The 20,621-nt window shown below is 44.8% G+C and overlaps 1 protein-coding gene across 2 annotated transcripts in view; it reads left to right on the forward strand.

Moving 5' to 3' along the window:
- LEF1 (lymphoid enhancer binding factor 1) overlaps positions 1 to 19,061 on the forward strand; it is a 118,733-nt gene extending 99,672 nt beyond the window's left edge. The window contains exons 10-12 of one of the 2 annotated variants that reach the window (XM_021684505.2): positions 4,474 to 4,522; positions 5,188 to 5,228; positions 18,242 to 18,267. In XM_021684505.2, the coding sequence (XP_021540180.1) occupies positions 4,474 to 4,522; positions 5,188 to 5,222 (84 nt within the window). In that variant the 3' untranslated portion in view covers positions 5,223 to 5,228; positions 18,242 to 18,267. Of the gene's footprint in view, positions 1 to 4,473; positions 4,523 to 5,187; positions 5,229 to 18,241 lie in introns of both variants that reach the window. The other variant, XM_021684507.1, reaches the window with a different exon arrangement.
- The last annotated feature ends 1,560 nt before the right edge of the window (positions 19,062 to 20,621 follow it).

A 20,621-nucleotide genomic window follows, 5' to 3' on the forward strand; every position in this document is an offset into this window, starting at 1 on the left:
ACTTTATAATAAAGATTTCATGGATATATTACATTTGGAAAGCTTTGAGCTATCATACTTTTTTTCCTCTGGTTATAGAATACATTTGTAAGGTAAAACTTTAATCCAAAAAAATCCATAAAAATGTTGGTGAAAAACAATTTTTTAAAAAAGCCTGTAATCTCGAGGCGCCTGGGTGGCCAGTCAGTTAAGCAGCCAACTCTTGATTTCAGCTCAGGTCATGGTCTCAGGGTTGTGGGATCGAGCCCCACATCAGGCTCTGCGCTCAGCAAGGAGTCCGCTTAAGATTCTCTCCTCCCTCTGCCCCTCCCCCTGCTCGTGCTCGCTCTCTCTCAGATAAATAAATACATCTTTAAAATAAAAATTAAAAGCCCATAATCTCATCCTGTAAAGGTGACATTAGTAATAACTAGTTACATTATCTTCCAGGTATTTTTTCTGTGTATATGGTTTTTTAACTTGGATATAATTGTGTGTGTGTGTGTGTACATACACTTTAGTGTAATGCTTTTATCTATAATAAGCATTTTTCTGTTACAGCATAGTGTTTCTATATATCAATTTTAATGGCTATATTATATTATTTTGAGTGAATGTCACAATTAACCATTTTTTTTCCTGTTTTTAGACATTTAAGTTACTATTTTTTTTTTTACAATTAGAAATAATCCTACAATAAAGATATCTATGCATAACAATTTTTCTTCTGTGTTTAGGGCTATTGTTTCTGTAGGATAGATTCACAGTAGTGGAATTATTGAGTTAAAGTATATAAACATTATAAAGGCTCTTTGATACTTATTGTCAAATTTCTTTTCAAAAGGATATTTTCTAATTCTTAAAAAATAATGTATTCAAGTGACTGTTTTGCCACAGACTAATTAAAGCTAGATTTAAGAATTTTTTTGTTTCGTAGTACTGTACCTTGATGTCTATTACATATTTTATTCAGATGGAGTAGGTATTATATTTTTTAAGTTGTCCTTATTGGCCAGAAATACCCCATTTATAGGGCCCGTTATTACTTTAGAATTTGTAGGTTTTACTAACGTGGTCTTGATACAGCAAAGGCTATTACTGAGAAAGTGTATTATAAATTATATATTTCAGTTTTATACTTTATGGAAGGGATCAATTTTGATTATTTAAGCTCCTAATTTAAAATTTTTGAAGATCATTTTCAGTGTTCCATGTGAGCCTGGCATTAGAAAAGCCAAGTAGGACAGCCTTAATATTAGGTAGAATTGTCCCTTTTAAAAAGGGTGAGGGTGAAGCCATTAATATATAATTTAATCTGTGACCATTGCTGTAGATGGTCCTATGGGGCCCCCTGTCTGAGGTCATACATCCCATATAATGGAACACCAGGACTTTTGGAACACATTTGTTTCCTGTAATGTGCTCTGCAGAAAGTCTCCACTGGTCAGGATTTGAAGCTTAAACCCTGGCTACCACTATGACGCAGGAAGGAAGAGTCATGGTGCTTGCTACTTAGGAGCAGCGGCTCCCTGGACCCTCCTGAGCTCCTGTTTGCTTCCTTTAATAACTACCGTATGTCTATTGTCAAGACCTGTCTTAAATGTTTTCTGTGATATTTTCTAATCCTTGTAATAATTTAGGGTCATGAGTAGTAGTATTGCATTTTAATGCAGTATGGGGGAAATTGAGGGGTTAGACAGGTTAAGTAATTAGTCCACAGCCATATAGTGGCTTAAATTGCAGTTATACCCGGGTCTACCTGACTTTCAAAATCTGTGCAGTTTTCCTTCTCTGCAGCAGGCTAGCACAGTCTTCCCAGCGCCTTCTTAAGTAGACTGCTGTAATTCAAGAGTTTTCTCCCCTGAGCTGTGCTTCTGTTCTCTGGGCAATAATTAGCATCTTTCTGGATAGATTTGACCCATGCAAAGGCTATGCTGTGCTGTGAATTTGTACAGATTTAACATTGCTTATTGAATGTCTTTGAGGGAAGTTTCTGTTTCTGAATCTTAGGTAAAGGATAAAACTTTAAAAAGAGGTAAACACAGGTGCCTGGGTGGCTCAGTCGTTAAGCGTCTGCCTTCGGCTCAGGTCATGATCTCAGGGTCCTGGGATGGAGCCCCGCATTGGGCTCCCGGCTCAGTGGGGAGCCTGCTTCTCCCTCTCCCACTCCCCCTGCTTGTGTTCCCTCTCTCGCTGTGTGTCTCTCTCTGTCAAATAAATAAAATCTAAAAAAAAAAAAGAGAGAGAGATAAACACATATTCTGTCCCTCTCTCCTTTTCTCCATGTGGGGAGATGAGAAGAAAGTAGTTTTGAAGAAAGCCAGCATAATATGAATTTACCTTTAAAGATGTTCTGCACAATTTTTAAAGGAAATTGTTTTGCATAACTTGATTGTGGGATCCCCTGGAATGAAGGGAAAACCCAGCTTTGTCACATACAATTTTTATAACAATAAATATAAGCCTATTAATTACTAAGGTAAACAGAAGTTCATCAAGTGATAGCGCTTTAGCTAAAGAGATTATTCTTAAAGTAACAGCATAGGAATGGCGTTTAAACAAGATACATGCCTTGTATCTTAGCAGCTGGTGTCAGATCGCTATCCCTATCCTCATCATATTAAATATTATATCTCAGGTATTTAATATTACAGTGCTCTATTCTGTGGCATCATAGATTTTATAACTTCAGTTCTTAGCACGTTTATTGTTTATAACTTTTATACTGGAAGTTTTCATAAGTCAGCAGTGCATATATTTTCTTAGGTGAGATCAGCCAGATATTTGCATTGTTAGAGCTTTTAAATTTAATGCTCAATATCCCCAGTATTATATATAATTTTAATGAAGAATATTTTTATTTTTACCACACCTGAATGAGTTTTTTGTGTAAGTTGACATTAGTACATCCAAACTACTTAGGTCTTTTTTGTCTACCATGAAATGTTAGTTCATACCTAGAATTTAATGCAGGTTATTTCTCAAAGACGCTAGCAGTCCGACACCTCAGGCCATGGTCATGCATACTGGGCATGGCGCAAAGTGGCAGAGATGTGCTGAGATGCTAAGGTGGTGCTTTTAGGAGCCAAGGGCCATGTGGTGAGGGGCTCAGGGACACAGCCTGCTACAGGGGCTGGGAGGAGTTGGGTTCTGGCGGTGAGGTCTGCCTGAGGGGGAGGGGTGGGGACCGACCAGACCGGAGGGGATGAGAGGTGAGTGGGGCTGAGAAGGTTCCTGGAAGAGCTGGCTCTTGAGATGAGTGTTGAAAGGCAAATGGGAGCTAGGAGGAGAAAGTGAGGAGAAGTTCCTGACACATGAAACCACCTCATAGCGTCTTCTGAAAACCACAGTAATGCCATTTGAAAGGAAGATAGGGGAAACCCAGGAGAAGCATGATCTCCCTCTGTCTGTTCCCCTCCTCCCAGACTGCTTTTAATAATAGTGTTAAAGACGACTCCATGATTTTTGATATGCCATTTCCCAGGGTCACGAATATCTGCTGTTTGGGAGGTTAGTTTGAGTCAACCTTCCAAAGCTCTAAAGCTTCTGCGGTCAGGTCACGTGATGGGTAGAAAAACTATCCTGAGGTGCATAAAAATACAGACTTTTATATATTCACACAGTATGTTCAATGTAACCTTATAGTTTTATGTTTTGTTCTTGGTTAATGTGATTATTACAGCGACGTAAGTTGGAACTATTGGATGTGATATGTGTTCTGTTATAGTTATTTGAAAATACCGTCCTAATCCAGGTTGGCCATTTACTATACATATAAATTGAATATGTACTGTGTCTAGGCCCTATTATTGTAATTTTTTAGGGGAAATTATGAAGAAAAACAAAATTGGAGCACTATAAATGAGACTTAAAATTGTAAATCTGTGCCGAAGGTGATTTCGAGATGTATTTAAGATTGCATGAGTATTCATGTTATTGTGTCTGTTTTAGGACACAAGGTCCAAATTTGCCAGATAGGTCTTTGAAATTACCTTTCATTTTCTCAGGTTCAATCTTACCTTTCTGCCGCTATCCTTGATGATGTTAGGCCTGTGCCATGGGGGCTAAGGGTCTTCACCTAGTATCATGAATGTTTAATTACATGGTGGAACTGACAGGAAGGAAGATTTATCATGACCACCACCAGAAGTGGGTTCTAAGTGTGGTGGTTGCTAACAGAATGCCTCCGTAAGTGGGCTTGGCTTGAAGGGGCATCTGTGGCCACAGGCCTAGCACGTCATTACCCTAGTGTGTATGTGGGAGGCCACTTCCATTGTTAGTACTGATAGCAAAGTATGAGCGGTAGAGACAAAGGTCACAAAGAGGTAAGAACTTTCTCTCTCGTTTCCCTCTCGGTTTCTAGGTACAGATGGTAAAGAGAGCGAGAAGGAGGCACCTTCTTTGTTGCCTGCCTGCCTTTTGTACTGTTGTGTCCCATTCCTGCCTGTGTTCACAATCTAATTTGTACCGTGACCATGTGCCGTCTTCTTCCAGGGTAAGAAGAAGAAGAGGAAGAGAGAGAAACTCCAGGAATCGACATCAGGTAGGCACCATGTGACTTCCCAGTCAGTTCTCCTGCTTATGACAAACACCTTTTAAAGTAGTCTGCATCTTCTGCACCCTGCTTTATTCCGCACCTGTACCCTGTGACTTTCTAAACTCTGCTTTCCTTCCCGAGAGTCTTTAAAAATGTTTAAAAGACCTTTCTTTTAAATGTGATTATGTGAAGGTACGTCTGAACGCTCCTTTCCCAAACCCTGTCCCCCGGAATCCTGGTTGTTAACTGTGGTGGATTTTGTCTTGTTTTTGCTTTCATTGTCCACATCCTCTCTGACACTTCTGCTGTGCTTCTGTGTGCACAGATCCTCACGATAACAATTTCTGTTCTGATTTTATAATATGCTACCTTATGTGTGTCCTTGAGAATCTTCTCTGTGGCTTGGGTTTTCTGAAAATAGAAAACATGACAATAGGGCTTATCTTTCCTGGGTGTTAATTCAAGGCATCAACCAGTGAGGTTCTGTTTATTTCCCCTTTTCTTTCATTAAAAGTGAGGCCCCACTGCTTGCACTGCACAAATAAAAGTGGCTGGTATAAGAACCATAAAAAGTAAAGCAAACAAGTCCACAGGATGTTGTAGCTACTACGTATTTGGAATGTACAAAAACCTCTTCAATAAAAATTTGTTAAAGACACAATTTTCTGCAGGTACAGGTCCAAGAATGACAGCTGCCTACATCTGAAACATGGTAAGAACGACTCTCTGGTCCTACTGCTGACATTAGTTATAAACAGAGGCAACTTGCTTGTGAATCTTCTTGCTCATGCTGATGCATTCAACACTGCTCCTTTAAAGAGGAAACTCCACCAAAATCAAATTAGTGCTTTAAAAAAAAATCTGATGGTTTTTATACCGGCTATGTTTTTGCAATATAGTGTGCATTTCTCTCTTCTTTCCTTCCTTCCCCTTTTGCCCCTTGAATCTTTCTTCTTTCCCTTTCCCCTAACTCTTCTCAGCCATTCCTTACTGACCTGCTGAAGAAACAAAGGACAAAACCAGCAAGCCCTCTTACTCTGCAAGCCCAGGGCTGCGCAGGAGGTGCCCAGACCCATTCCAGCCCAGGACTTGGAAGTTTTTGCTCCGTAGAGACTTCTTCTCAGTGGAGATGATATGTAGATACTTAAAAGTAATATATTTCTAGTGAGAAAGAGGAGCTTTATGTACTTTTTTCTGTTATTTAAAAATATGGCATGGGGACTTGATTCACTGTATTCTGCTATCAGGCTCTTCTCTTTATTGGTAACCATTGCTAGATCCCAGTCAAGCATTTATAGGTGCCGTTTAGTTGTTGTTGTTTTACTGTAGTGACCGTATTTTTGACCAATTGGCCACCAGCCCTGGTGGGAACCGGCTTTGTAAGTTGAGTTAGTTTTGCTGAGCTTTGAATTCACAGCTCATTGACATCTTTCCCAGTGACGACCTGTTCCCAAAGGAGCTACCTTTGATTCTGCTCCCTCTGCAGGAGCCCACATCAGGGTCCCATCAGGCCTGTCCTTGTGGCCTCTGTCAGTTGAGTCTTTGCTCTCATCATAGCCATAGCCCCCACTCAGATGCTCAAACTTTCTGTCTGGATTATTGGACCAGCCTTTGGATAATTTTCCCACCTCCAGCTTCTTTTCTGCCAGTTGATCCTCCATGTTGCCCCCAAAGGGATTTGATAAAACAAAAATCGATTGTGCCACCTCCCAACTTAAAAACAGTTGGTGCTTTTTGTTGTCTGGAAAATAAAATGCAAACCGCTTAGTGTGGATCTGTCTACCTGTACCCTCTCCTGGGCAATCCCTTCAGTCTCTCTTGCTTGCCTCCATCCTAGCCCTTATGAGTCCTGTGCTCAGTCCAAACAAGATTATTAGCAGTTCCCCACACACCATGGCCACCGCACATGCCATCCCTGTGCTTGCAAAGCCCATTTCCTCCGCCGAGGAAGGAAGGAATAGGTCTGCAGTGTTTCTCGGGAGAGAGCAGTAGCCTGCAGGTCATTTGGTTCTTGGCTAGAACCAGATGACCCCCGCTTAATCTTTTAGAACTTCATTTTGGTGCTGAAATTTCAGTGGACTTTCCCAGAGAAGCCTGTAGACATTTTGGTACCAGATAGGAATTTTCAATCAGCCATTTGCCTGTGCAGTATACTTGAGTTTTTCACTCTTGCTTTCCTGAACTGTGAAACGGGAGTGACACCTACCACCGACGGTTGTTCATGTATGTTATATGCCTTCCTTCTTCCCCCCATCCCTCACTGAGACCTAACCCAGTTGCCCTCTCCTCTGTGAAACTTCCCTGATCTTTACTGAGATTCCCTGGGTTCTTCAAAATGCCATCGTTATAGTTTTATGATATCAAAACTCTTCTAAACTGAGTGGCAGCCTTCTCTCTGACTGAAAAGAGGACCCTCCCTTCATATAGATGACCAGACAGGATAGCTGGACACCGGTATCACAGATGGTATCCATGTTTAATTCAATTTACTGGCTATTAATGGAGGACCTCTTCTGAGCTGGCCTCCTGGCTGGGTCACTAGGAGCACAGAGGGGACAGTCACAGGCCCTGCATCGTAGTGGAGGTAATTCTAGTAGAAAGTACGTACACAAAGCTTTTGTACTTGATTTTTGCATTTTTTCCCCCCCAAGAATGTTGTCCTTTTAATTACTGAACACTTAGGTATGGACAGCAGCCGTTCCATGCTCTGCCTCTCGGTGGAAAACCCTCACAAGTGCAGGGTGCTGAGGACCAACATTCACTGATTTACTCTGTCTTCTGTTTACTCCAAAATCTTTAACGCTATTTGTGTTAAAAATCAGCAGAAACCTAAAAATCATGCAGAAATAGGTTTCTATACTTCAGAGTTTGGTATTTGGTTCTGTGTCCTTAATGATCAACATTATATAGTATTTTAGGCTAGATTAGGTGAAGTCTATTTTTGTCCTATAATTTATCTCAGACATCTTTTTTTTATGTCACAGTTGTCATTGTGCTTTCTTGTCACTTACGAATTTTTTTCTAAAAGTTAAGATGTTCCTTCTACCCTCTCCCAGAAAGACAAAAGTGCCTGGCCCTGTGCACCCTGCCTCTCCCCCCCGCCCCCCGAATCTCAACAGCTGCTCCAGTTGGTTGGTGTCCTTCACTTTATCAGAGTCTGCAGTGTTTCTCTTGCTGTCGTTGCTGGGCTGATCCTGCAGCCTTTGAAGTCACTGGCCTCCTTTCAGAGAGCAGCCATTTGATAAGAACTGCAGAGAGGAGCTCCTGATTTGCATTCATAAAAATTTCGGTAAATTTGGAATGATACTGTTCCTGCCCTTTGTCTTGGGAATTCAGAAACTTCTGTACGTACGGTAGTTGACCTGTTTAGTCAATGTCCAGCACTTACCGAGCACCTAACAGATGCCAGACAGCGTCGTAAGACCTGGAAATACAGTGCTGAGTGAGGCAAAGAAAGTCCCTGCTGTTGTAGTGTTTACATGGCTGAGGGCGGTTATTACATCAACAGGGCAGAATGAGTGCCGTCATAAAAATAAAACAGGGGCTGACTTGGGGGTGTGCTTTAGGTGGGGTGGTCAGGAAAGGCCCTTGTGAGAAGGTGATACTTGGTAATGGCCGGTTATCCCTGAAAAATGGAGGGTATTCTGTGTATGGTTCTGGAACAGGGCAGTGGCAGAGAAACGAAAGACGTGGGGGGAAAATGTCTTTCATTTCTCTGCTGCTGCTGTTCCAGAACCATACACAGCTATAAAGGAAAGGGACACATTGTTAAAATAGAATAAGAAGTATCTAAATCAGAGTGAGATCAAGGAAGGCTTCCTGGAGTAAGTAACACTTGAGCTGTCTAGTCATGTGGGGAATTCTTGGGTTTGATAGAACAGTGATTGAGTTGCTGGGAGTTTCCAGTGTTTCAGTACAAGTTTATCTGGAATATGTAACCTCTCAAGAGTTTGTCAGAAGTCCGAGGTCATCATCAAATACTGAACTTCCCTTTCTTCCTGACTCAAGATTCATAAGGTGTTAAAGAAGCAAAGAATTAGAATTTTTGAAAAGCTGAAGAGAATTTTCACTCCCAAGCAGTGGCAGAAAAACGAAAGACCGTGTTTTGTGCTGTGGAAAGCGCTTAGACTGGAAACAGGGCCACCCAGGCTCTCAGATGCGCCACCCCCGCCCCTCCCTCCCCAGCCACGCATGGCCTGGGGTAGGTCCTGTAAAGCCCATAGACCTCGGGTTCCTCGGGCCAGTGAAAGCGCTGGGGTCCTCTCGGCCCAGCTTCGGGTCTGCTTAGCTCTTCCGTGGTCTACACTGCCTCCCAGTGTTGTCGAAGAGACTCGGTGTCTTGTATTTACTGATTTGTAGTCCTTGTTCTGTGAGTGGCTCTGTAGAACTACCAAAGCACCGGTATGATCTGGAACATGACACGTAGACAGCATGGCCGTTTTTCAATTCTGTCTAGATCACCTCCTGCCTCCCCTTCTCCCCCCAGCACGGGCGCCTCAGAAGCATTGACTCTAGTTTGGGGATTGGATTCTCCACTGATGTGAACATATGGTTCCTTGTTTCCCAGACTACAGCCACACCAGTGCTGGCTTCAGCTTAGAAACAAGCCAACCCCAGATAAGATGTTCAATTAGAGCCAATCCTGCCGACGACGGGGCCTGGTTTCAGTTCTGGAGGGAAGCTGCTGAGTATTAGCTGAATCCCTCCCGATCTCCTCCTCCTCCCTGAGGTAGAGCTAATGGAACCTCATGCCCAGGAGGGAGGATACCGTGACTCCAACACGAAGAGATTTGTGAGAGGGTTTATTTCTCTGTGTACACAATGAAACGTAACACTATCTTGGTGTCCTAAAAGAAAAGTCCTGTCACATTAGCTCTTTGAGCTCAGACGGCCACGCATGTGGCACAAACGCTAGAGAATTCTCATTCCTCTGAACTAGTGTAGTGGTAATGGAAGTACCACTCACTAGTCACCGTAAGGAAAATACCCCCACTTCATAAGGAAAGGCTGTCCTCAGCGAACTTCTTAAGAAGCCCTCTGAAGGGCGCCTGGGTGGCTCAGTTGGTTAAGCGACTGCCTTCGGCTCAGGTCACGATCCTGGAGTCCCGGGATCGAGTCCCACGTCGGGCTCCCTGCTCAGTGGGGAGTCTGCTTCTCCCTCTGACCCTCCCCACCTCATGCTTTCTCTCTCTCTCAAATAAATAAATAAAATCTTTAAAAAAAAAAAAAGAAGCCCCCTGAAAACTTGTATTTCTGCTCCTTAAAAGATACATGTGTCATCTAATGCTCTCATTTTTTTGGTAGGAAATAACATTGCAGGTGCCTCATGCAGCCCAACGTAGAAGCCAGCCTGTTAACAGTTCCCCATACACCCAACGGTGTTCCCGTCTCTCCATGTTTCTATTTCCGTGCTTTATAAACATACCCACTCAGGTGAAATCCGGTTGAAACAAATGAGCATTAACCTAGTCTCAGCACTCTGCAACAACTTTTGGATAATCAGAAATGGGCTCCATAAAAGACATGGTTAGAGGTTAGAGATTCCCAAGCTGGGCAGTCTTTTAAGAAAGCCAAATTCATCCTTAGCTTTTAGGACTAACTTGTCATTTGTCGGAATGCTGGAAGCCCAGGGCCCTGGGGAATGAGCCTGCACACATTCTCTGTGTCTCCCTGGAAGGCCACTGTTGTAAATGCCAATCATCTCTTTATCCGTTTTTCAAACATCCGTGAGGACTACTTGCAGGTCAGGAACTGAACTGCACTAGGTAGTGGGGGTACTTGCTAAATGGACTCTGTCCATGGACTCTTCCTGGAGGAGCTTTCAATTTAAGAAGACATAAAAATAGGTAATTATAAAATAATGCATCCCTTTCCTTTATAGCATAAAATGTATTATGTTAAAATAGAATAAGTATCTAAATCAGAGTGAGATCAAGGAAGGCTTCCTGGAGTAAGTAACACTTGAGTTGTCTAGTCATGTGGGGAATTCTTGGGTTTGATAGAACAGTGATTGAGTTGCTGGGAGTTTCCAGTGTTTCAGTACAAGTTTATTCGGAATATGTAACCTCTCAAGAGTTTGTCAGAAGTCCGAGGTCATCATCAAATACTGAACTTCCCTTTCTTCCTGACTTAATCAAGATTCATAAGGTGTTAAAGAAGCAAAGAATTAGAATTTTTTAAAAGCTGAAGGGAATTTTCACTCCCAAGTTTACTAACTTAAAAACATAACTGGCTTATTAATATTTACTTTAACAAAACAAATACAAAAATCCCATCTTAAAATTACATAGACTGAAAAGATATTTTTATGATATCAACATATTTCTTTTGATTATCTAACATCAATGAGCTATTTTAAAAGAAAGAATGAGCTATCTAAAATACAAACTTTGGTTATACACACAGGCACCCACATACAAACATACTTGCAAAAACATAGGTTTTTGACTTTGGTGTAAACTCTACCTTGTCTACTTGATAAACTGAGAAAAATGTGTTTTTTACTTCAGCCTTTATTTCCCTGGGGCCAAGAGGTGTGTGGGAGAGGTAATTTCCAGTGCAGTATAGAATGCAATAGTTAATTGTGCAGTGCGTGGATTTACATCTTCTAAAAAACTATGTCTGACTTTCCATTAGAGGGTGATGTTGGGGAGTCTGATGAGCTATTAAGGGCTGGGGGCCTGGGGCCCCTGAGGCTTATGCAGCCTCCCTACAGAGCTTCAGAGTGGGGCTGGAGCCACCTTCAGGACTGGCCATGGGACTGAGACCTGAAGAAAGTCTTCCAGAACCCATGCCTTCTTGGAGTCAGGGAGCAGTCTGTGTTCAGTGGTCACATTGAGAAAAACATTTCATACAGTTTTTGATGCTCACCCTGGTGAGTTTGCCACTTCTGCCTCATCTTTGCTCTGAATTCTGTGCCCCCAAGAGCAGATGTAGTCATTAGGCATCAATAAGCCTCAGGTATTTGCTTCTGGTTGACCCGTCAGTTAGAAAGCAAAGCCAGGCTCTTACAAAATAATAAGGTCAGAAACAGGAATCTTAGCCTTGTCCAAAATCTCAAAGTAAAAATTAAGGCTTTGAAAATGGGAAAGTGAAAAAAATGATATCCTGCTTTCCATTTTTCATCTTTTTTGCCAAGCAGCCACTGGTGTGACATTTGTCTTGTCAGGGTCGGCAGGTTGCTCTCCTAGGAGATGGGGATCTTGGTGGCCTGGAGAGGCTCCCACACGGCACCTTCTCTGTCTGAGGCAGTGGCCTTCTCGTGACTTCCTTCCTTGTATGTTTGTCCACAGATTCCTGCTAAACTTGTCACAGATCTGTAGAAGCCTTGTAGAGGATTCACAAGGCAGTGACACTTGGTTACAAGGTCTCTTACCAGGAACTCCATAGTAAGAACATTCAGGAAGGAAAATCCAGACATCTGGCAGGAAGGGCAGGCTTGGGCACATTGTCCTGAAGAGAGAGATGGCTGCATAATGACACTGTGTGGCTAGACTAAGTGGTGTGTGGAATGCAGGTTTTCAAATTCTGACCATTCTCCGGGACACTTTGCGCTAACTCTTGTGACAGGGGCCTTTGATGGCAAGAAGGACAGCCCATGTTGGAGTAAGGAGAATGGGCAAGTCCATTTTAAAGATGCAGGAGCATCTTGTGGGAGCCAAAGACAACAGTGCACATGGCTCAAGGAGAGGACTGGAAGATGGCCTGTTCTTACATCTGTCCCGCAAGATTGCTTCCTCCTCCCTTCTGTAGATTGACTTTCTCAGCTCTTTGAGACACATGTCCAGAACTCCCAAGCTTACACATTTTTAGTGTCAGTGTCCCAAAGAGATGATTCAAATTCCAGGGAAGGGACTCCGGTCAGCCCAGCATGGGTCACACTTTGGCCTTAGCCCATAATCAGCTGTGGCCACAGGGGATGGTCACGCTGTACAGAATCCCATCGGGGCACATCGCTCTCACTGTGGGTGTGTGGGAGTTGGGACAGTCAAGAGCGGAGCTAGGAAGCACCCCAACAGGTGTGTGCTTCCGCTCACCAGGAAGCGGCTGGCTGGAGTCTGTTAGGTCACACGGGGTGAGTGTCTCTTGCCAGCTGTGCCTTAGCGAAGACACAGGCGAAAGCTTTTAAAATCTCTCCTGTGCTGCAGTGTCCCTTCTGTCAATTCCTTTCCCCTCTTTAATGGTCAGAAGAGCTAGAATTGTGTTTAAGTTGCCTTGGGAAACTGAAACAGGGAACCGGACCCTTGGCTACCAAGGTTGATCACGTGCCATTAACAAATAATAGGAGACGGAAAGGCTCATTTAAACCCTCTTGAGACATGTAATATTTAGTATTGTTCATGAAAGAGCATGAAATTGAATTAAGATCAATGCACTTAAGAACAGTTTATAGAATAAGAAAATTATTTTGGACAAATTTGGTTTAAAAAGGATGTTTTTCTCAATGAGCCATCGGGAACTGTTGAGGAAATGAGCCCTTCTGGATAATGGTTTCCCAGAGAACTCTAGGTTTACTTCTTTAAGTTTGAAAACAAGTAATTTGTTTAACTCTTGAGTGCAACCTCTATCTCTTTCAACAGAGAGGAAATTAAGTATTTCTTAATCCTTCATGCTGTTATTCTAACGAGCACATAGTATATGCTAACAAGGAATGGGTGCTGTCTGCCACTATGCGAAATGACCGCAAGTAATGGGGGATTTTAAGAAATCTGCTCTTTATAATTTTTGTGCCTTCCTTAGTTGTCAGGGACTCTGACCCTCCCCTAAAGTAATATGTTTCTCTGGTCTGTGGTGTAGATTCAGGAAGCTTATTTGAATAATTTGTGAGTTAAAAGTAAATGGGCTCTGAGTTGGTATATGGAGGGTGCTCTTGTAAGGAAGGGTAAAATGTGCTGGTTTTGTGCATGAATTTGATAGCACTGTGATAGCCTGAGGCAGCTGTCTTCTTTAGAACTGAGGCTGCCAGCTAACAGATCCAGATGAGTGAGGTGATCCTGCTTAAAACCATCCGTAAGCTTTGTTCTTTTTGGCAGAATGAGTGGAAAATGAGAGCATTTCAGTGGGACAGTACTGCACACCTCTGTGCTTAAGTTTTAATTCATACTAACCTGAAACTTTCTAAAATTTTAGGTATGTTCTTCAAGAATATAACAAATTTTTGCTGCCCTTTGGGATTACTTTTCTCAATTGTGTTGCTGGAGATACTGTTTCATAAGAGATATTTTATATTTCATAAGAGAGATTTTACAGAATTCTCTACTGGTCTTAATTTTCTACCAGAAGTTCTATAAATAGTAGGAATCTTGCTGACAAACACGTTGAGGTTGGAGCAGCAGAGATAGAATGGACATTTCTGGACCACATGCTGTGTCCGGCGTGCTCCGAGAGATGCCTCTGCTTGGGGTACCTCATGCCGCTCTTGGGGCAGCCCTGGGCAGGGGAGACCTCTGGCCTCTAGGACAGAGGAGAAAACGCTGGGAACTTGTCCAGGGCCACGTGGCTGCTATGTGGCGGGGTCAGGTTCAAGCCTGGGTCTGTCTGTACCTCCTAGTCTCCATCTGCTGCGGGAACGAACCTTCATGATGCCCTTCAGGTGCCAGACACTTGCCCACTCACCACGCACATGATCTCCTTTTTTCCCCTCAACACACTTTATGAAAGGTGGGAACTTACTATTTCCGTTTTGCAAATAAGGAAACTGGGGTTTGGTAGATTCAAGTAACTTGCCCACAGGAGGACCTGGTAGTATGCTGGAGCCCGTGTTCAGAGCAGCCCAGGGCTGTCCTCGGAGTTCTGCTCTGAGCCCACAACGCACCGTGCCTCCCCGCGCCCCGTGTGCTGAGACACCTAGACTTGCGCACGCAGGTGTTTAACGGGGGAAAGTCTGGCTTTGAAAAGAAGAAAAACAAGGATGTGCCGATCCTGTTGCTTCAGGTCTAGAAGGTGAAGTTAGCATCTTTGGTGTGGGAAAACACACAGAGAAATAATTAGATAAAGAATTTGGAGATGGGTGGATAAGATGAGTCTACATAGTTACTGTCTTCCTCAAGCACTTCAATTTATAGAACTAAAATGAAGTTTTGAGGCTCTCTTACTCCACCCTTTCTTCGAGAATATTTCTGTATTGTTTCCAGAAGTAGCAAGGCTCCGGTGGACCTGCCCTGGGAGGCGTAGCCCACTGATGTGATCTATGTGCCCACAGAGGAGGCACAAAGGGAAACCGATTACAGCAGCTAGAGACCAGAAATCCCCCTGGAGCAAGTCAGTAACGGTTCCGGGCCTGCCTCAGCGTCCCCTCAACATTGCAAAGTCTGCTTTCACGGAGAACTGCCTTTGAATAACCCGGAGGAGGCAACCGCATGGATTCATGCCTCCATCTGTAGAACCCGGATCCATGCACGGGGCCAAAGACCCATCCCTCGCACTGATCCCTTCCTCCAACCCCTTCCTCTGGGTTCCGGGAACCGGCCTGCTTCAGAGCTTGTGGCCAGCAGACTGACTGGTCTCCAGCGCTGGGACTCGGGCCGACCTCAGCTGCAGAAAGGGGGCTCGGTGCCAGCCTTCCCCACCATGCATGATTGTTCCGCTTTCCAAAACCCGGGCATGCTCACTTACAAGCAGTTGGCTTTTGTGGGTTATACTTTCCATCTTAGAGGAGATTTAAATTTCAGAGTTAACTTCTTATGCCTTTTGTTCTCTTTAGTATCCTGCCTTCTAGCAGAGCGTCTTGGGGTGGGCAATGGTCTTGGTGCAGACCACCTCCGCAGTGCTGTGGACTGGGGATGGACGGGTGGTTGGAAGGTAGGCAGGAGAGAAGAGGGTGAATGACAATTTAGCTCCAGGATACGGTGCAGAAGACATACAGTTAGCGCTCAAAAGCGAATCCTGCCACCCACAGGTTGGGTGACCTTAGGCCCGTTGTTTAACGTCACACCACCCCCGATTTCCTTATGTGTAAACAGGCAGGAATTCGGGGACCTGTTGTGATGATGGGACGCTGTGCGCACAGGGTGCGTGTCCCAGTGCCTGGCATGGCCGTGCTCAGCAGCCGTTGTTTTTCTTCCTTCTCCCTCGCCGGCTTGCAGACAAGGTCACCTCCAGGTCACGGGGAAAGTCATGAGGCTGTGACCCCCGTGGAGGCAGGAGGCATGGGTACTCTCTAGGGGCCTCCTCGGGCCAATCATTTAACGACCACAGGCCTCCGTGTCCTCTGCTAGGCCAGGGCCAGTCGGGCTCATTCGTGCTGGCGCCCCCCCGCTCTAGCCGTCTGCGCCTCTCCTTCGTAGACACGACCTTGTGCAACAGGAGAGGTCACGCCTTGCAGTACCAGGCTTTTGTCGGTTTGCCCCTGGGCCAGGCAGCTGGCGGGAGGTGTGCGGCATGCTGCTCGAAGGCAGTTTTGGCAATTAAAATCTGCCTCGGTTGACTTCTTGCAAAACTTCTCTGATATTCTCTCCTCAAATTTCACGTAATAACTAAAAACATTTTAAAGTTCTTGCCCATTACTAGTGACATTTGGGAGAGGGAGGAAAGAAGGATCCATAATTCCAGCCATCTTTTTGGGGTCCTCAGCATTATCTGAACAAGGAAATGATATCACCTGATACAGGGAGGGGAGGAGGGGGTCTTCCCCTGTTGTTCCTGCAGGCCAGCTCTGCTGCCCCCAGCTTGGCCCGGACAGCTTTAGCGGACCCTGCTCTCCTCCACCTCAGCCTTCCCAAAGGGCTTGTTTCCTTGGCTCCTCCTGCGGGGGGACAGTCTGAGGCAGGGGGGCTGGGCTCTGGACCCCAAGGACGGGGCTGGTGAAGCACTCAGCTTCCAATAGCGTCTTACGTTGGAGCTTACAGAGAAGGAATCTCCCTCCTGCCCTTCCTGCACTACTTTTGCATCAAGGCCTAGACCTTCCTAATGCTTCGGAGTGTTTATCTCCCAGAAACAGATCCACTCGTGAAGGCTTCTTCAGCTTTCCCTCGACTACTTGGGCTCTTCATACGTGACTCAGCCCATTTGAGTTCCAGGGTCCATTTGGTTGGCGGCATATTTTGTCAAGACTGGAATTTGACCCAAGAGAACTTCACCGGTTTCAGCTGGCTGGTGGGGGCAGATGGCAGAGGGGGGTGTCTTATGCTGCCTCCAAACCCACTGAACCACTGGCCCACGCAGTGACCCCAGGCAGAGGGGCCCAAGCCCTAACATCTGTGAGCTGGGCCTTGCTGCGCTGCCTTTGAAGCGGGAGCAGTAATTGTGGGCTTTGATTGCACCGACTTCACTGGTGGGTCGGGCTGCGCTGGGGCTCGCCTGGCCCGGCCCAGCCACAGCCCCCCAGTGAAGCCTTAGATGTGGGAAGGCTCCAGGCTCCGGAGCCTCATGCCTGTGGTTTCTTGAAAAGAATCTTGATTTGACCTGTTTTATATCTATAAAGCAACTCTGTAAGGCTCCCATTTCTCCCATTTGGAGGTAAGACTTGGTCTGCCCTGATGGTCCTGTATTGTAAAGAAGCAACCACGTCTGGTCTGTCTTGCTTGATAGCAAGACAAATTCTTGGCAAATTTATTTAAGACTAGTTATGCTATTAGGAGGATTTGTAAAGAGGACACTGAAATAATGCAGTAACAGTGGGAAGATGGGAGGCTGTAAAAAGAAATGGCTTTATTAGGAGATGTTAAGATTCTTTCCAGGGAAGCACATGGTATCCGTGTAGTAAATGGCCACTCTGGACAGCCCAGTTTGTTCTAGTAGTCTTGTGACTGTGCTCAGCTCAAGAAAGGGGGAGGGGAAGGCCAGGACGGCTTGGGGAGCCAGAAGTGCGCGGCGCTGCCTTGCTAGAACGTGGGGGCCACAGTCCTCAGCTCACGACTGGAGGGTCAGCCCGCAGCTGGGGCAGGGCTGCATCCCAGCAGAGGGACATTCTATCTCCTTCAGCAAGCAGTCCGTTCTGATCACAGCACTTGTCTCCAGCTGCTGCGAGCTCCTAGCCCAGGCCTGCAAGGCCATTCCTCGTCAGGAAGAGCAGCCTGGACCAAACCTTTGAAAATCTGTGCTGCAAAAGTACATGTAAATAGGGAACTGCGGGGTGCCTTCCCCACGGGTCCAGGCTTTGCTCCTTTGTCCTTAGAAAGGTAGGGTCCTTCTTGGCTCTTTGATTCTCCCGTGTGAAGGCTCTGTACCCTGCTGAAACTTCAAACAGCACAGTGCTGTAGCAGGTGTTTGCCTGCTAACCAGGGAAAGGTTCGTTTGACAGGAGAATGGGAACTGAATGGGCATCGCAGGTCTCCTCAGTCGACAGCATTCTGGGGCTGATTTGCTCCCGTTTTGTCAGTAGCAGCCGACATGCATAGATCATTTCTTCACGGTCCCCATCATTGCTCTTGAGGGACAGTGTTGATAGTAGTTGCATTAACCATAAGAGCAGCTACCAGGTCGCCAGAGTGCGGACGGCCCTAATACTGCTCAGCACGCACCATGCACTTTCTCAGCACCCGAGGTGTGAATTGAGTCCTCGTCCCTGTGCACACGTGTACATGTACAGGGAACCAATAAGACTTATTCTCTAATGTAGTCCGAAGATTTGGGGCTACCGTAGGGCTAACCATTTTATCCATCACGGAATCGATAAAGTGGACTAACTATTAAATGCAGAGATCTTAAGACACATGCTGTATACCATAGAGTCTAAAGGACTGTGACAAATGCACATTAACAACATTTCATTTGTTCCTTCTTGAGGTGGAAAACGAAGCTCATTCCCAACGTGCAAAGCCAAGGCAGCGACCCCGGGACCTCTTCTGGAGATGGAAGCTTGTTGAAAACCCAGACTGTCTCCAGGGCTTGCCCAGTCGACCCCAATGGAGAATTGACACCACCTTCACCCTGAGGTCAATGCTAGAGACACTGATCCATAAAGACAATCACTGCCAAACCCCCTTTCATCTACTGCAAGAGCCAAGTTCCAAAATAAAGCATAAAAGGTTTTCTAAACGAGAAGTACAAAGCCCCTGAGATTGCTAGCAGGCCGAGCAGCTGCCCTTCCTCTCCACGTGCACTTCCCAGAGCGTCTTGCGTCCATACCTGTAACCCTTTGGCAAGGACAGTAACTTGGCTACATTCGCCTGCCGGGAGCGACTGGAGCCGGCAGCCAGCGCATCCATCATCAGCATCCTGGTGGGGGACTTTGTGGAAGAGTTCCCGCTTTGTTTCGGTCTTCATTTTTTTTTTCCTCCTTTCTCCTAAAGCTTTTATTTAACAGTGCAAAAGGATCAATCTTGTGTTTGCTTTTTTTTTTTTAAACTTGAATTTTTTTAAATTTTCACTTTTTAGTTTTAACTTTCTTGTATATTTTGCTAGCTATGAGCTTTTGAGTAAAATTCAAAGATCTGGAAAAGTTTGAAATAAAAAATGAAAAGAAGCCGCCCTTTTTTGAGCGGTATCTTGTCAGACAAGTGGCTTCTCTGTGAATTACTTGTAACAAATAGTGGCCTCTCTGTCTTTGTAAGGTGTTGGATAGAGCTAAATAAATGCGACAGCCAAACCCACCCTGTTGGGAGCAGTTGGCCGTCCTATTTCATTTTATTTTTCTTCTGATCTCCTTTGTTTAATGGTAAACCTTAACCGATACTTTCAGCAGGCCGGTTTGCAGTGAATTTTCATTTCTTTCCTTTTCACCCCCTTATTGTAAAAAGCCCAGCACTTGAATTGTTATTACTTTAAATGTTCTGTATTTGTATCTGTTTTTATTAGCCAATTAGTGGGATTTTATGCCAGTTGTTAAAATGAGCATTGATGTACCCATTTTTTTTTTTAAATAACAAGGCACAGCCTTTGCCCCAAACTGCCATCTAACGTTTGTCATTCCAGTTTGAGTTAACGTGCTGAGCATTTTTTAAAAGAAGCTTTGTAATAAAACATTTTAAAACAGCGTGCCCTTTCTTTAAAAGAGTGACGTTCCCGATACCCCTGAGCTGGCAGTGGCCCGAGCTGGCTTGTCCACATCGGAGGGGTGCCGCCACGCAGCCTTCTCTGGGGCCAGCCGCCACCTGTGGTAGAAGGGTGCCTTCCCCAGTCTCCAGGACATGCAGTCCTCAAAGGTGTAGACGTACACAGGGGCCAGTGGGAAGAAGACGGTCACCAGGATTCAGATAGGAGTGATTCTCTTCTTCCCTGAACACCGCAGACCAGCCTCATGGGCTCTAGCCATCAGCAAGGGTGCAGGCCATTTTCCATCCTCCGAGCTCGTCCGTTCTCAACAAGGGCCTCCCCAAAGCAAAGTGTCCCTGTGCTGAAGGTAGGTTTTTAACTCCCACTGATCTCCCGAAAGTCAACGTTTTCCCCAATTTTCAGTTTATATTCCATCATTTTCTCTTAAGCTTTTATGGCTTTCCAGCTCTTGAACTAGTTTGAGAACCATTGATAGCCCTGGTCTGACTTAAATCCCCTGCTGAATTGTAGCCGGTTTCCTTTTCCCAGTCCCCAGTACAGCTGGGGGACAGCTGGCTGCCATACTTGTAATAACCCTCCACCACCGACTGTACTTGAAGACTGCCATTAAATCGCCCCTCCAATTTCTCTTCTCCAGGCTAAGTGATCCCAACTCCTTGAACCTTTCATCATCAGTCCTTTAATCATTTTCATTACTATCCTCTGGAACCTCTCCAATTCCTCATCATTTAGTCCTAAACTTGAACCAGGGAAAACTCCATTATGTTCAGTAGACCTACTTGTTAGAAAGGTTTCATATTCATTTGAAAATCATCTGACTTTTCTTAATGCACGTGAACCCAGCGGCCTAATGCTGCCATTCAAGCTCTGGGAGTTAACTAGAAAATCTAAACAGAATGGCATAGGAGGGGATAGTTAAGTGTTACTTTTGGGGGGTGGGGGTGGGGGTGGGGAGAAAAAACTTATACCAACACAGTGATTGGCTCCCCCTGGATCTTAGAAGGAAACGGATTAATAATAGTCTTAAAAAAATAATAATAGTCTGTTCACCAAGTATGAGCAAGGACACGAAGCTGAGAATGGAACGCCACCAAAGCCCACTCAAGTCCTCTCCTTTAGTGGTCCGTCTACATTTTTATGACCTAAAACATGAGTAAACAATGTTGGAGAA

Source organism: Neomonachus schauinslandi, chromosome 2 (assembly GCF_002201575.2).
Source record: "Neomonachus schauinslandi chromosome 2, ASM220157v2, whole genome shotgun sequence".
NCBI classification, from domain to species: domain Eukaryota; kingdom Metazoa; phylum Chordata; class Mammalia; order Carnivora; family Phocidae; genus Neomonachus; species Neomonachus schauinslandi.